Below are 17,619 nucleotides of genomic sequence, written 5' to 3' on the forward strand. Positions count from 1 at the left end.
GTTTTTTCCAAGGGAATTAAAGAAAGGAGAGTGTAACAAATAGAGCATTAGAGTGATGTGAAACCCTTCTGAGAATATGGAATGATTTAAAAGCTGTCTAGCTAGTAGGGGTACCAACATTTTTGAATATGTTAAACAATATAATACCATGAACTAAAGTGCAATATTACCCACCTCTAATGATCACATCAGGGTACTACTTTTTAACTGTTTTTAGCAAAGGTTTTGGCAAAAATTCACACTGTTTTCTGCCCAGTATCATTCATTTTAATTGAATCCTGGATATGTGTAGATATTTGGAGTGCTTTATTATCAGTATCATGACATTCTGGATTTTACTTTTACATTTACTTCTGTTACACATCTGATAAAATTATTGTATTTTTTGATATCTAAATTAGGGGTGTGCCATGTCATATCATTTAGATGCAGTAGTGTATTCTAGAAATATATATATTTTTTATTTCAGTGTTTTTTTTTATATCCCTAAGAGTATAGTTATCGCGAAAATACAAATATATATAAAATATTGTGATTATTATTTTTGGGCCATATCGCCCACTCCTATTAGTTAATGTGCCATGTGAGAGAATTGTCAGAATAAGCCGGTTTCTTCTGGAACTGCAGGCAATAAAATAAATACTATATTTCTAACTGGGCTTCTGTTTTGTGCTTTGTTTCCAGCAACTTCACGGCAACAACATCCATTTCACCGATGGTTATGAAATAAAGGAGGACATTGGTGTTGGCTCATATTCAGTCTGCAAGCGCTGCATTCATCGAATCACCAGCGTGGAATATGCTGTTAAAGTGAGACCATTTGGATTTCTCATTGCTTTGCTCTTCTCGATTTCCCAACTTTAGCTGTAAAACAAACTCAAGACAGGATTAATGACATTAATAACAGTCTTTTAGTGGCTTATTTCACTTTTCTTAATTTTTCATACAGACATATTACTGTCATTGCTGTCGTCTTTGCTGTGACACATTGTGGCTTTTGTTTCAGATCATTGAAAAATCTAAGAGGGACCCGTCTGAAGAGATTGAGATCCTTCTGCGATACGGACAGCACCCGAACATCATCACTCTGAAGGATGTGAGTTAAAAGATATATATAAATATGCTCTTTAATGCACTATTAGGATTTCACAGTCCTGTGGCCTTCTATCTACAATACCCCAAATGCTGACCCAGCAGTGGGCGTGGCCTCGCTCTCGAAAGGGTCTCAACAGGACACGCCCATAAAACTGATGCCTTATCGGGCAGAAACTCTAAAAGTAAAAACAGACACAGTTTAGTTTGACCCGATGGGATTTATAGATCATCTTAAGTCTCTGTTATGAATCGATTTTTGACATTTGTGAATCGATTCAGATTCATCCACGTCCAAATTGAGATGCAGCTAATAATAGAAAATTTCACATCTAGTCTTTGTTCTTGTGTGAATGGAGACATTTTCTAAAATGCTCCTAAAGTTGAACAGAAAAAACTAAAATATCTGGACATAAAAGTGGATAAAATATGTCATTTGCTGCTTCTTAAATTAGTTTCTGCTCGTTCATGTTTGGCGAGTTTAACTGTGTTATCGCCTGTCTTTGTTTTTTTTTTTTTTTAATGATGCATTTGATGCGATAATAAAAACACAGTGATAGTATTAATAGTGTTGAATTTTATATCTTTTACACGTTACACAGTACAGGTGGGCGATAGGGCCCTAAAATAATTTCACAATATTTCATGGTATTTTCATGATAACAAACGATACTTTTGGCAATATGACAAAACACTGAATTAAAAAAATATATATATATATTTCAAGAATACACTACTGCAAAAAAATTATAATAAAAAAATATTATTATTGCGTACAATATGATATGGCACACCTCTAACTGAAATATACAAGAAAAAGTAAAATAAAATGTCATGATAATATCCAGGATTAAAGTAAAATAAATGATACTGGACAGATCAAATCTAGATAGATACATAATGGGAAATGAGAACAGTATGAATTTTTATTTTGCTAAAAAACAGCAGAAAAGTAATACCCTGATGTGATAATTAGGGTGTTGCCCATATAGTTGCGTACGATATGATATGGCACACCCCTAGTACACAGTGATTCCGAACCTTTCGAATGGTTATAATGCATACTGTACATCCATCCTTGCACACAAGCAGGTACTCACTATATTAAAATGAGCAGGACTGAGTTACTCGACAGTGAATCACCTCAGGTGCCTTTTCCCCTCCCTGCTACCCACACTACCCTGTGATGAGGCTGGGTTTAAAGTGCTGTTGTGGTTGTGTAAGCCCTGCGCTCTGCTGTGTGTTCTTCTACTCTTGCCCCGAGTGCTGTGATGTGATGAGCCATGTGTTGCGTGTGTGTGTGTGTGTGTATGCGTTCCCACAGGTCTATGATGACGGGAAATTTGTGTACCTGGTGATGGAGCTGATGCGAGGAGGGGAGCTGCTGGACCGAATCCTGCGTCAGAAAGGCTTCTCAGAGCGAGAGGCTTCAGCCGTACTGTGCACCATCACCAAGACCGTGGAGTACCTGCACTCACAGGGGGTCAGTTCTCTATCCTCTCTTTACATGTTTAAAGCAGGGTTCATACGGCCATGAAAAACCTAATAGTAGTTTACAGGCCTGGATACGTTTTGGAAAAATAAATATACCCAGAAAGTTTTGGAAAATCATGGAAATTTGGTCTGCAAATCTTTCTGTTTTAGTTTATCGAGGGGGAAAATCTGTTTTGAGCTGATTTTATTTTAGGCCTGCTATAATCAATTTTATTTTAGGTTTTTGTTTATTTTTGGTTTTATTGTATGGTCATGAAAATTTGCCTTGAAGGCATGGAAGAGGCATGAAAAAAATCATGAAAATCTATTGGTTAAAAACGTGTATGAACCATGTTAATGGAGAAATCCGGTGTAAATTTGTCTGTTGGTGTAGTAAAACATCATAAATAGTACTAACCTTTGTTGAATAGCCCACCTCCGTTCTCCTGCAGCTTTCTGAAATCCAGTAATTTTGTGCAGTTTGTCAAAACAGGCTAAAAAGGTTTTTTGCCCCTGCAATAAATCGCTTTTTACACTATTTTCCAGGCTAAAAGTAGCTCTAACATTTAAAACCAGGTATTAATAACTTTAAAACTGCACAAAAAGCTTATTAAAAACCACTGTTTACAACCCGTAGTGTTAGCTACATCTCTGAGCAGCCAGTTGCTGTTTTGCAGATGCACGTTTCTCAAAGCAACGATATATCCTATGGACAGCTGGTGTGGTGCAGTTTTATAAAGTACTGTGTGCTGCATGTGTTACATCACAGTGTTTCATTTTATTGCCATTGCTGTGGCTTTATGATCCCGTCAAGGTCGTACATCGAGACCTAAAGCCTAGCAATATCCTGTATGTGGATGAGACGGGAGACCCGGAGTCCATCAGGATCTGCGACTTCGGCTTCGCCAAACAACTGCGAGCTGAAAACGGCCTCCTCATGACCCCCTGCTACACTGCCAACTTTGTGGCACCGGAGGTATTGAACCGTTCTCAGTCCTTTCCATTACTGCCTTTCCTCTCGTGGGTGTGTAACTGGATGTTTATGTAAGAGCATGAGGGGAGGAATGAAGATTTCAGACCAAAAACACAAGAGAAACGACAATGTCCAATCAGAATGTCACAATATAGTTCAAAAAAGAGCTGAGCAATGTATCATATATACCAGTAAAGCAGCAATAATAGGATGTTTTTCATAATATTAATATTAATAATATTAAATCAGTATGTGGTTGCAATTGTAAATGGTAAAACGTCTGCTTTCTGTAACTGTGTCTATAATCTGTCAGTTTAATATTTATCATACTATGTAAGGTTCTTTTTGGTGTAGTATTTTAAAAAAACAGAAATTAATGAAACATCTCAATCAATAACAAAACTTATCTAATCTACTTATTATACAGTATTTATGCCACTAAAATGTACATACACCACGCCCAATGCTAGCTACCCAATGATGGGAAAAACCCGCTGCAGCATTTTCTGAGCTAGCATCCACAGAAGCAGAGCTCAAACTTAGCATGAAATGACGTGAGATCCAACGAAGCTAGCAGGTATTTGTGCTAGGCTAGCAGCTAACATCTTCAATTAATTAAGATAATGACTAATTAATAAAAAATGAGTACATGCTTTTGTACACATGCACATTTTACCTTTAACAAGGTGTACTTTTCCCGTCGTTATGATGGCAAAGACACACTGACACACCCTAAATTAAGCTGGACAGCTGTGTGGACAGCAAACTTGTCTTGTTAGACTTTAAAACAAAATAACTTTTTTCCAAATACAAATTCCAAATATCAGTGTTTTAAAAAACATTTTTCCCCAACCAAAGTCGCATACTCTTAATAAAACATGATACATTTATAGATTAATGCAGTTCATTTGGAAAATATTGTGATTAAAGGCTCAGCATCACCCAGCAATCAAAGTCATTAGGTGCTGATAACACCTCCAGTCAAGATAGGCATTCCGCTGTTTGCTCCTATCAAAAGGAGCATGATATTCACTGAATGCAGCTTTAACAGGCATTATGCAGTGCCATGCTGTGATGTGACGCAAATAGCTTGTGTGTTCTGCAGGTTCTGAAGAAGCAGGGATACGATGCTGCCTGTGACATCTGGAGTCTGGGAATCTTGCTGTATACTATGCTCGCAGGGTGAGTGACTCACACTGTTTTAACTCTTAGCACTGTTTTTTTTTTTTTTTTATCTTTAGGAAAAATGAGCTGAATTTACTAAGCAGACATTTTCGATCACGAGCTGAATTGTGAACTGAAGTGTGACGAGACACTAATATCACGAGACGTGACGAGACACGATACTGGGTTCATGAGAACGAGATTAATAAAAATTTTAAAGAAAGCGTTAAAAATGAAAAATGGCTTGAAAACTAGAGTTTTATTTGATAAAATCATATAACACAAACTTAACAGACTGGTTTCTCTCACACATTGATTCTATAAGAAATAGAAATAAGAATAAAACATAAAAAAAAAATTTCTAGGCCTTATAGTAAAAACAAAGCTTTTTAACTGTACCACGGAGCTCGTCTACTGTCGCACAGAGCTTTTTAACTGTACCGCGGAGCTCACCTTCTGTCACGCGTAGCTTTTTAACTGTACCGCGGAGCTCACCTACTGTCGCGCGTAGCTTTTTAACTGTATCGCGGAGCTCACCTACTGTCGCGCGTAGCTTTTTAACTGTACCGCGGAGCTCACCTACTGTCGCACGTAGCTTTTTAACTGTACCGCGGAGCTCACCTACTGTCGCGCGTAGCTTTTTAACTGTACCGCGGAGCTCACCTACTGTCGCGCGTAGCTTTTTAACTGTACCGCGGAGCTCACCTACTGTCGCGCGGAGCTTTTTAACTGTATCGCGGAGCTCACCTACTGTCGCGCGGAGCTTTTTAACTGTATCGCGGAGCTCACCTACTGTCGCGTGGAGCTTTTTAACTGTATCGCCGAGCTCACCTACTGTCGCGCGTAGCTTTTTAACTGTATCGCCGAGCTCACCTACTGTCGCGCGTAGCTTTTTAACTGTATCGCCGAGCTCACCTACTGTCGCGCGGAGCTTTTTAACTGTATCGCGGAGCTCACCTACTGTCGCGCGGAGCTTTTTAACTGTATCGCGGAGCTCACCTACTGTTTTTTTTTTTTTTTTTTTTTAAAGCTTGACGAGAAATATCGTCACGTTTTAATCTTGTCACACCCCTATACATAATGTATCACAATACTTCAATATAATTTTTTTATTTAGCACCCCTAAAATGAGTCCCAGCACCCCTAGAGGTGAGAGTAGAAAGTTGTGTTTTTTGGTCTTTTTGTTAACAGAAGTTAAAAAATGGAATAAAATGGTGTAAACAGGCTTAAAAAAAAAATATATATATATATATATATATATATATATTTTGGCCTGCAGTGTGAACGCAGCCTTAGAGAAGTGCTGTGTGACGGTGCTCATCTGGTTCACGAGACCGCAGGATTTAGTGTCCTCCCTCATTAGCTCATGGCCAAGACCTTAATGAGCTGAATCAGTGAATCAGCACCAGGGAACACACACTAAACCTCACTGTACTGCAGCCTTCCAGCGAGAACTCCATTAGAAGAGGGTGTAAAGGTGTATATCTGAGTGTGCGATTACCCTGATACATTATACAGAAGTAGTTAACAGCTTGGACACCTTAAATTAATTGTTTTTTCATTGTTTTAAAATGTCCTGCATTGTAGATTGATACTAAAGTCATCATAACTATGAAGAAACTGGAAGTAGTGTTAAACAAACCAGAATATGTTTTATATTTTAGATTCTACAAAGTAGCACCTCTTGCTTAGATGACAGCTTTGCTCATCTGTGCATTTTCTCAGTCAGCTTTATGCAGTTCATTGCTATCTGATACACCCCCGCTTGTTAAGGACACACAGCAGTGCACAATCCCAACTTTTACATCGACAATAAACAGTGCCGTTCTGTGAGTGCCGTTATCAGCCGGTAATGCACTGCTGTAACCGAAGCTCTTCATGTATTACTCTGCCACATATAGGTAACCTAGCAACGATGCGACGCTTACAAGCCAAACAACGCAGCTACAAACAGAGCAGGAATGGAACTATTTTAACTGGCGGAGTGTTTTTAACCAAACATTTTTTTTCTTTCAATAAACAGTCATAAAGGAACTATGGTATAATCGCAATAATAAACACAAGGTATTATTGGCACTACAGATCTCGGCCTGTAGCCTCGTGCCTACGATCACAGCACAGCAGTGCCAATATTACACGTTATAGCACGAACTTCGAGTGTATTTTTATTGCTTAAATACGCTCTCTCACGTCAGTAGCTCGGCTTAGTGGAAGTGCTGTGGCCTCGACACTGCTATTCGTGCAACACCTGTCCATACTTTAGATAAAATCTGCTGCTGACCCATCTTCCTGCGGGACAAGCAAGGGAAAAGACTGTTTAGAAGCTTTCTGCCTCCCACAGACGCTCATGCGAGGACAAATTTCTGCGGCAGGAGGGATTACAGGGTGACTCCGGGTCAAATCAGCGGTCAGCACACAATGTAACTGTGCTATCAGGAATCGAGCCACACTCAACAATTTAATGTTCTTGACTGCTGGTTGAGCTTTAAATCTCTGTGTAATCAGGACATCAGAAAGCTGCATATCTTCCGTTTCAACCTGGCCACATGTGGTGGCTAAAAATAGCAGCTAGGAAACAGGCTTTTTGAAATAATGTGTTTTCTGTGATCTCTCACCCTGTTTCACCAGACAAAAAATGTGCTTTTTCACTTTTAACCTTTCGCCCACTCTCTCCCGGCAGGTTCACACCCTTTGCCAACGGGCCTGACGACACCCCGGAGGAGATCTTGGCTCGAATCGGTAGCGGCAAATATATCCTGTCTGGAGGTAACTGGGATACGGTGTCTGACGCTGCTAAGGTTAGAACACTCTCTACTTTGTTTTAGTGAGAAAGCTCTGCGCTGCTGGTGCTTAACAGTAGGGCTGCATGATATGGGCAAAACATCTAATTGCATTTTTTTTTTTTTTTCACACAGAATATTGCGATTGCAATTTATATTGCGATTATTTTAATGCATTAAACCCTAAACCTGTATTAGTTGTCAACATATCTATCAAATATAATTATAAACTTCTTTCTACATATAGTCCACAAAATACCTATGGTATTTCTGCATACTTTTTCAGAATATCTTAATTAGCAATTAAATAGAAATACTATGATAATTTTACTTATTTTGAGCTCCTTTACACCAGAAAAAATTATATAATTACAAAAAAAGAATGATTTTCTTTAACTAATATCTACAAACCACCAGGGCCATATGTAGAATTCTTAAAGGAATTTAGTGGGTTTTTTTTTTCACAAATTTAGCAATATAGTAATAAAGTGATTATAGTAGAAGATTTCAAAATTCATTTTGAAAAATTGGGTGATCCATTAAAAAAGGCATTTACCTCAGTTGTCAGTTTTATCTTTAATTTAAAGGAAAAAAGTAAATAAATAAATAAATAGTCACACCAACCACAGCTCATTCTGCACCGTCTGTCATTCCTATTGAGCATGGGAGTGATTATGGACCCAAAGACTACAATCCCCAGCTCTCTGCGGACTACAAAAGCGGTGACATCATGGCAGACGTGCAGCAAAGTCGTGAGGCTTTTCCGGAAGAGCACGCTGCGTCTTCACACATTTGCAGGCTATTGGCTAATTCAAATCGCATCTCTTGCGATTGAAAAATCATGTCCACTAAATCTCGATTTCAATTTAAAAAACGATTAATCGTGCAGCCCTACTTAACAGTGCTGAATTAATTGTTAAAATCCTCTAAAATGTTTTGTATAAACTCTGTTTTAACAGGACATCGTGACTAAAATGCTTCACGTTGACCCTCATCAGCGACTGACCGCTCCTCTTGTGCTCCGACACCCGTGGATCGTAAATCGAGACGAGTTATCCCAGAGTCACCTGGTTCGGCAGGACGTGCAGTTGGTCAAGGTATGAAATCTCCTACTGGCTGCTCACAACTCAAAAAACATATATTTATAAACTTCTTAAGTGGATTGCAAAAGTATTCATACCCCTTAAACTTTTTTTCACATTCTTTCACCATACAACCACAAACTTACACGTGTTTTATTACGATTTTAAGTGACAGATCAACACAAAGTAGCACATAACTGTAAAGTGGAATGAAAATGATACATGGCTTTTAAACTTTTAATAAAAAAAAAAACTATTGTAAAATGTGTGATGTAAATAAAATCCAGTTAAATCAATTACCATCAGAAGTCTTCTCTTAATTCTTTAATTGAGTTAATCCAGCTGTGTGTAATTTAGTCTCAGTATAAAAACAGCTGGTCTCTGAAGGCCTCAGTGGTTTCCATCATTCAAAAATGAACCCGAAAATGTATTCAGTAAACTGTATACTAAACTGGTCAGAGAAGCAGCTAAGAGGCCCATGGTCACTCTGGAGGAGCTGCAGAGATCCACAGCTCAGGTGGATTAGAAGAATCTGTCCACAGGATAACTATAAGTCATGCTCTCCACAAATCTAGCCTTTATGGAAGAGTGGCAAGAAGATTTCACATTTTATCACATTACAGACGCAAACTTTAATGTATTTTATTGAGATTTTATGTGATAAATGAACCAACAAGAAGAAGCATTCACAGAACAGCTGTATTTATAATGAGCCTAAACTACACACAGCTGCATTAGCTCTATTAAATAATCAAACAAGTTAAGACTAATCACTGAAGGTGATTAATTGATTGCACTGGATTTTATTTAGGGGTTTTAGAATTAAGGGAGCTAAATAGGTTTGCACATCACACAATTTTCGGATTTTTAATTTTGAAAGACATAATTTTCGTTCAACTTCAAAATTATGTGCTATTTTGTGTTGGTCTATCACTTAAAATCTCAATAAATACATTCAAGCTTGTGAGTGTAAGTTTAAGGGGTATGAATACATTTGCAATCCCACTGTATACGATATGATGCAAAAAAAAACTAAATTTACAAATAAAAATAAGATTCTTCATTCTTCATAGTATTTCACAAAGCACTTTTTGTATTTACATAAATGTTAACATAATTAGCGGGTGTGATATGGCAATTTTTTTTTATTGTTTAAATAGTATAGATTTAGTACAGAATTAGTATAGAATAATTTTGAATATATCAATATACATAATAATATTGGGAGCCCTCTTAGAGAATACAATCTTTGTCCTGTGGTCCAGAAACCAGCAGATATTATCTTCTCTCCTAACACCACAGTTTATAACTGATATTAATAAAGCCGTGGTTTAGCTGCTGTGCTGAATCAGGTGTGTAAAATGCTAAACTCTGCAGTGCTGTGGCTCTCAGTGCTCACGCCACAGTCTGACACCGCTATTGTCCTCTGTAACGTGAGGAGAACAATATCGCCACCCTCTGAGCGCCTGAAACAGTGCTGTCCGTGTGTGTGCAGGAGTCTGAGGTAGAGTCTTAGAGAGAGCTGTGCGTGAGCTGGATTAGTGCAGCAGGTGAGGTTGTGTAATATTCAGAAGGTAATGGATGAATCATATGGAAAATCAGTGGCGTAACGGCTGCAGGCTCAGGAGGCTCGTGACACCTGGATCCGGGTTCTTGACAACATACCTCAGCAGTTAGCTTTCCGTCAGTTATTCATTATGAATTTCAGCTCTGATAGCTTTTGCAAACTGTTTTTCCAATAATATTTAATGGTATTCCACTCTCAAACCTCAAAATGATCAAAACGAATGTGTTAATGTCCTGTTCGAAGGACATTTCTTTGCTTTTACCAAATTGAAAACCTCTGGAATATAATCAGCAGGAAGATGGATGATCACAATATATCAAACCAAACTGAACTGCTTGAATTTTTCCACCAGGAGTAAAGCAGCATAAAGTTATCCAAAAGCAGTGTGTAAGACTGGTGGAGGAGGAGAACATGATGCCAAGATGCATGAAAAAAAACTGTAATTAAAAACCAGGATTATTCCTCCAAATATTGATTTCTGAACTCTTAAAACTTTATGAATATGAACTTTTTTTCTTTGCATTATTTGAGGTCTGAAAGCTCTGCATTTATTTTGTTATTTCAGCCATTTCTCATTTTCTGCAAATAAATGCTCTAAATGACTATATATATATATATATATATATATATATATATATATATATATATATATATATATATATATATATATATATATATATATATTTGAAATTTGGAGAAATGTTGTCTGTAGTTTATAGAATAAAACAGCAATGTTCATTTTACTCAAACATAAACCTATAAATAGCAAAATCTCCTGAGCTGTATATCTGTATAATAATGTATGTAATGAGTCTTGATTTAGGTTAGCATAATGTGCATGGAGCATTGTATAGTATTGTATATTGGATAATTTAAAGTGATTTAAACTATTTTTTTAATATATACCTAATATTGACCAGCACTAAAACTGATGCAAACAGTGTTTTTTGTTTTTTTTACATTTTTGGGTCAACAAAAAAAAAAAAATCAGTAAATTGTATATTTTGTTTAATTGAATGTGATTAAAACAAATTTTCACTAATGCAGGACCCATAAATTCCAAGTTACTCCACTGTATGACATCCAACATGTTCAAACCCTCTCCTCCCCTCCACAGGGGTTGCTATATTTAGTCTAAAGATTACTATGAGGTGGAATCAGGTTAACAGAGCCTGAGTGATGATGGGTGAGTAGATGAGTAAGTAGATGAGTTCTTCAGCAGTGTGTTGTTTTATTTCCTAGGGGGCGATGGCTGCCACATACTCGGCCCTCAACCGAACACCCCAGGCTCCAAAGCTGGAGCCGGTCCTCGCCTCCGGTCTGGCTCAGAGGAGAGGCATGAAGAGACTGACGTCCACCTGCCTGTAGCTCATCGTCACAACCGGCGTCCCCTATGAGCTGTGAGGACATCGGCCCAGTCATGAAGGAGGAAGATCACCTGAGCAGAAAGCAGCGCAACAAAAACACGACCACTGACACTGAGCAACGGCAGAACCACACACTGGATAAACACCACACCGCCAGCTTCTGGACGCTCGGAGGCGGCAGGCAGCTGCTGACGTTCATGCAGGGGCCTTTAACGCTGGCTCTGGATCTCCTGCTGGCTTTCCTTAGGTCACTGCTGTCAGGTGTAGCTGAAGGAATGTTGCTTGTGCACGATAGAGCAAGAAGTTTAGAGTATGTCGCTGTCCAAGAGTACGGCCCCACGTCTCGTCTCGTCTCGTCTGTGAAGGCCAACACTGTTCGCTACACGTTATGCCAGGTTCACACTTCACGACTGATTGGCGACAAAAATTTTCATAGTGGTAACAAAACGTTTATCACAAGAACAAAACACACATGAGAGCTAGTGATGCCAAACCAAAGAATCTATAAAGAGGAGAGGAGAATACCCACTTAAAGTGAGTTCAAAATGTATGAGTTTATATGAAGTTTATACATATATGATCAAATTTATACTAAAATATGTACTTATATCTTCAACACAGATCTATATCTGTAAATAAAATGTTTTAGTACCACAGACATCATGTTTTAAGGTTTTAAACTCAATCAGCTCACAGTATCAGTAATGCAGCATCTTTACAGTGTAAAACTTGTTTACTGTAGAATAATGCATATATAAACATTATTCTTATTATTATACTTTCTAAAATTAAACAAATACTACTAAAGAACAAGTAGATAGTTGCTATTTTTTATTTAAAGTTTTTAGCTTTTAGCTCCATTCACCCCCATTCATAGAGGACTCACACTTTTTAGCGCCCTCTAGTGTTTAACAGTGATTTACTGATATAACTAGAAAACATAAAGTAATCAGATTTACTATAAAAGTTTTTTTATGGTCATGCAGAAGATGCGTTTTGGACCTGTGGTTTTAAAAACGCTGCTTCTACGTGATCCCATCGGCTCGGTAGGTATCACGACTCCCAGTCGCAGACTGGATCAGATATTAAACATGCTAAATATTTGCTGGAAAACTGTCAGCGATTTAAAAACTAGGCTAAAATCGTGTAGTGTGAATCTGGCACACGAGCCACAGAGAACTGCTTGGTGAAAATGCTGTTGTTAAGGGGTGTATTTGTGTACACCTGTATGATCTGAAGTACAGAAAGGGAAATAGACGTGGGGCAGCTTAACTACAGCACCAAAACTGACTCTAATACTAACTCTGGATACAAAAAGCAGCTATACCAGCATTACTGACTTTTTTGGAATTAAATTGATGCATGCGATGAAGGAGATTTTATGAATAGAAAGAAAAAGTTGTACATATTTCTGACCTGCTGCAGGAAGCACAATGAACTTTTTTTTGGAATGAACGCTTTTAAAGGTTTTAAAACACGGTGTACTCTGTAATTTTGTACTGGCTGTAACAAGACTTCTTCATTATTTATGTTCCTTTTCTTGTTTTCTGTTGTCTTTTCAAAGGATAGTTTGGTGAAAAATCAACTGATCTGATTTATTACTTGCGTTAGATTACAGTCAGTCAGCCAAAACATGTTTAATATCTTGGATATTTGATTCTTTAGATTAGAATTGGAGATGATAGGCTAATCATTTCTAACTTTCAAAACTTTTTTGATATGCTAACTTAAAAAACCTAAGCCAATCAAATCTAAGTATCTATGACATATTTCCTTAGAAGATATGTAAAATATATTTTTATGTATGATTATATGATTCCATTCTTTGGTTATTTTCATACATTTTTAATGTATACATTTTGATTTGTATTTATTTTGTGCATGGGAATGGGAAAGTACCACATACTGTGCTGAGGTTAAATATTATTTATGTACTAATAATAATTAAGAGTGTGCATTCAGCATCAATATTATTGTATGTTGTTAAATATTCCATTTATTTATTTTACATTTATTCAAACAAAGCTAAATTAAAGCAGAAGGCCTTAATGACACAACACAGTGTAAACAGCATAGATGGTACTTAAATAAAACAGATTTATTACCAGTGTTTGTTAGCAGTGTTAGCCCAGCCTAGCCTAGTTTCTGCTGTAAACTAAAGAAGCAAAAATTAGATAAGAGATTTGTCTTGGCTGATTGGGTGTATCTAGGGTAAGTCTGTATGTATGTAATTCTGATTTGTGATTTTTCACCACATCAGTCATTCAAGCCATTTAAGCCATAGAGATTTTTAGAAACCATTTAAGGTTGTTGCTTTATGTGTAAAAAAAGATATTTAATTTGTGTTAATATATATATATTTATTTATTTTGCTTATAGTATTTAAGTCTACCTGCGAAAGCGATGTTTTGCTTTATGTCACTGTTGTATGTATTTATTTATTTATTCTTATTTATTAACAGTTGTTTTGTATGAAGGGTCATTAAATAATGTTTTCTTTTTTTTTTCTTTTCTTTTTTTTAAGTGCACTTCATGAGGTTTAGCTTGGTGAGAAATGGCGTAATGACGTGGAGTAAGTGCCACAGCTCTGCACTAAACTTTTACTGACCGTTTATAATAAAAACACTATATGAGGAATATAATATGCAGGTTATGAGTAGGAGGTAGATTCGCTCATTGCTCTGCAGAGACAGTAGAGAATGTAAACGGCGGACAGGGCCTTCAACATTACTGTAGTGTAGAACATTTACTGTAGATCAGGGGTGTCCAAACTACGGCCCGCGGGCCATTTGCGGCCCGTTTCCTTTTTTGGAGCGGCCCGCGAGGTATTTTAGAAATAGAATGAAAGTTGGCCCGCTGTTAAGCAGGTTTTTATAATGTGAGATTCAAAGTTTGAACGCTAGGTGTCACAAACGGGCCAAAGAGTCTAAAAGCGGAGAGGGTGCGCATTTCTAGCGCAGAAAACGGGCCAAAGAGTCTAAAAGCGGAGAGAGTGCGCATTTTTTAGTGCAAAAACGGGGCAAAGAGTCTAAAAGCGGAGAGGGTGCGCATTTCTAGCACAGAAAAACAGGGCAAAAGAGTCTAAAAGCGGAGAGGGTGTGCATTTCTAGTGCAGAAAAACGGGGCAAAGAGTCTAAAAGTGGAGAGGGTGCGCATTTCTAGCACAGAAAATAGGGCAAAAGAGTCTAAAAGCGGAGAGGGTGCGCATTTCTAGCGCAGAAAAACGGGCCAAAGAGTCTAAAAGTTGCCGTAATTAAGGAGTTTAATATTAAGACTGTCAAAGATAAAGATAGTAAGTCAAGTAAAATGGTGTGTAAATGAAATAATCAGGAAAATGTATTATTTAAAGTGGTATATTTCATTATTTGTTTTATTAGTTTATTAGTCTGTGGCCCGTGACTTCAAATATATTTCTCCTTCTGGCCCCCAACAAAAAAAATTTGGACACCCCTGCTGTAGATGCTCAGTTCTGTACGTTCTGTAAAGTTAATTCCAGTTTTGAGGCCAGTTAGTAAAGAGCTGTCGCGTGAGAAATGCGTGAAATGCGTCCTAAAGTTTGTGGACACCCATGCAGCCAACATTTCCTCTGAAATGAAGGGAAATAAGTCGACACTTTCACACGTTTTTCAGCTTCTGCTCTTCAGCAAAGGCTTTCAGTAACTTTGCTGTTTAGATTAGATCATTAGAGCATTATTGATGAGTCAGGAACTGATGTTAGATTATTAGTTCTGGGTCAGTTTAACTTCTGAATCCTGAAAGTACTGAATGGAGCTGAATCTCTGTAATCTCTGGGAGGCTTTAAACCACTTTAGCTGATGCTTAGCTTTGGGCTTTGGGCATGGTGCGCCCTAAAGTAGCCGAATTTAGCATTTTAGATAGATAGAAAAAATAGAAAAATAGATTCATAGATAGATGGATAGCTAAATTAGCATCTGCTATGCTAAACATGCTAGACATGCTAAAACAAAAGATATTTTATCTAAGATTATTTATGCACTACCTTTTGTCAGATTGCACATTCAACATTAATATTACTGTACAGAATATTAAATTATATTTGTTTTATGTTAATTTCATTGGGCCTTATGCTTCTGAAAAGAAAAAAAAACAGAGAAAACATAGAAAAATGAAAACGGAAAGCTTTAACGACTACATAGTGATGTCAAAACTTTTATTTTATTATTTTATTCTTCAATCTTTTATTCGATGCATTTGAACAGTTTTACTGTTACTTTGAACAGTGTACTTTACTTGCACTTAAAACAAAACATCAAAAAGTCTCTCAAAACGAAGTTCATGAAGTGATGGAAGACATAAACACAACAGTTTTGTATGATCTAAATGTAATAATGTAATATAAACAGGGAATATAGGAAACAGTACTATTTTTGTACCAGCTTGAAATTCCTTTTTGAAGAAATGAGATTCTGATGGGAGGAGTTCTTCTCACTGTGTGGATTGTTTCTCTTCATGGAGAAGAAGTTGCTCCAGATTTGGTCGTTTGAATATTTTATCTACAGGTTCTACACTGGCCCTGCTTATGGATATCAGTAGGGGATCAGTAGAGGTTAAACTTTGGCTCTTTTTTGGGTTCTACACTGCATTTAGGACCTAGATGGGACCAGTGTGAGATTACAGTGGGCTGTAAAGACGCAACCATACATGGATAAACCCACTCAGAGCCCATGATCTACACATGATCTCCACCTGAGCAGGTTGCTGACTGGTAATCAGTGTGGTAATATTGTGTATCAGGTACAGAATAATCAATACCCTCCAATAATACAGAAGAGTGAATCTAGCAGGACTGATCAGAGAGCTATTTTGCTTTGTATTGGCTTGCATGCCAAACTTTTGTGAATAAAAAAAAAAACATACTGAGGAACATGCTGTCTCTGAGTTTACTGTGAATTGATAACAGTATAACAGTTTTAATGTATTGTGATGTACAGTGGCTTGCAAAAGTATTCATCCCATTAAGTAGTCTAAAATTTTTAACAGGTAGATCTGTGCAGCTCTGCCTCCCTCTACAGGCACAGTTTGGTGTCGCCTCAGGTAGGAGCTTTAAAAAAACTGATTTTGTGGTCAAAATATCAAACTGACACATTTGTGTTGTAATAAATGTGTATTTATGCGAATACGCATTAATTAAAACATGATGGTGGTGGCCTCAATTATACTGTAAATAAACAAAAGCACTTTACTCACCCAAATAAACAGTATTAAGGAAATAAATCTAGACTAGACTACATTCAGGACTAGTTTGAAAGAAACTTTAAAAGAAAAATGTATCTAAAATCACAAATGCTAATATAACACCTTCTTTAAGACTAATGATTTCATGTGACACCGCTGTATATAAACTTGTACTTAGCAAAGTAGTAGCTAAAATGTTTTTTTCTTCTGCATTAATAGCCAACAGCCGTTTTTTTAACTCAACAGAGAAACATTTTAATGGAAAATGATTCAATGGACCGAATGTCCTTTAATTATTTAAGCTTAAAATCGACATTATACTATGAAATGTGGAAGAAGGCAGTAGAATAAATCTGATTGACTTGTAGCTATGTAACATTTGTGCTATTTATTTATGGAATCTCTTATCTCTATGTTTAATAACACTAAACACTGCCTTACTTCCTTGGTGTGCTCCCTATAATTTTAGTTTTTTTTTTAGTTGTCTGTTTGTTGAGATTGATTAATTTGCTGTGTTATATTTCTGTACATTGCAATTACATTGAATCCTGTGGAAGCCCATTTCTTTCTTCATTCTTCATTATGGTGCTGCTCATAAGAGGCGTAGATCCATTTTTCTCTGTAAAGCTGCTTTGTGGCAATTTTGTTGTAAAAAGCGCTATATAAATAAAATGTAATTTAATTTAAACATTTTTTTTTTTAATCCGGCACATTTTTTTTCTTATTGTTAAGTAAATTATGTAAAATCTTATATGTTTAGATATTTGTGACTTACTATCTCTGAATTATTACTTACTATCTCAAAAATAATTACATAGTATATCAAAGTAATGAGATAGCAGTTTACGTAATAATAAAAAAAATTGATCATTTTTTTTAGTTGGCAGGAATGGACAAAAAAACAGAAAACGAAAAACAAGGGTGT

General features: G+C 36.9%; 1 protein-coding gene across 1 annotated transcript in view; it reads left to right on the top strand.

The window, feature by feature from the left end:
* rps6ka2 (ribosomal protein S6 kinase, polypeptide 2) overlaps window positions 1-13,999 on the top strand; it is a 48,052-nt gene extending 34,053 nt beyond the window's left edge. The window contains exons 14-21 of the mRNA XM_022685206.2: window positions 685-810; window positions 1,007-1,096; window positions 2,417-2,575; window positions 3,380-3,541; window positions 4,644-4,720; window positions 7,383-7,500; window positions 8,442-8,579; window positions 11,374-13,999. Of these exons, the coding sequence (XP_022540927.2) occupies window positions 685-810; window positions 1,007-1,096; window positions 2,417-2,575; window positions 3,380-3,541; window positions 4,644-4,720; window positions 7,383-7,500; window positions 8,442-8,579; window positions 11,374-11,499 (996 nt within the window). The 3' untranslated portion in view covers window positions 11,500-13,999. The remainder of the gene's footprint in view (window positions 1-684; window positions 811-1,006; window positions 1,097-2,416; window positions 2,576-3,379; window positions 3,542-4,643; window positions 4,721-7,382; window positions 7,501-8,441; window positions 8,580-11,373) is intronic.
* The last annotated feature ends 3,620 nt before the right edge of the window (window positions 14,000-17,619 follow it).

This window comes from Astyanax mexicanus, chromosome 7 (genome assembly GCF_023375975.1).
Source record: "Astyanax mexicanus isolate ESR-SI-001 chromosome 7, AstMex3_surface, whole genome shotgun sequence".
In the NCBI taxonomy this organism is placed as follows: Eukaryota; Metazoa; Chordata; class Actinopteri; order Characiformes; family Acestrorhamphidae; genus Astyanax; species Astyanax mexicanus.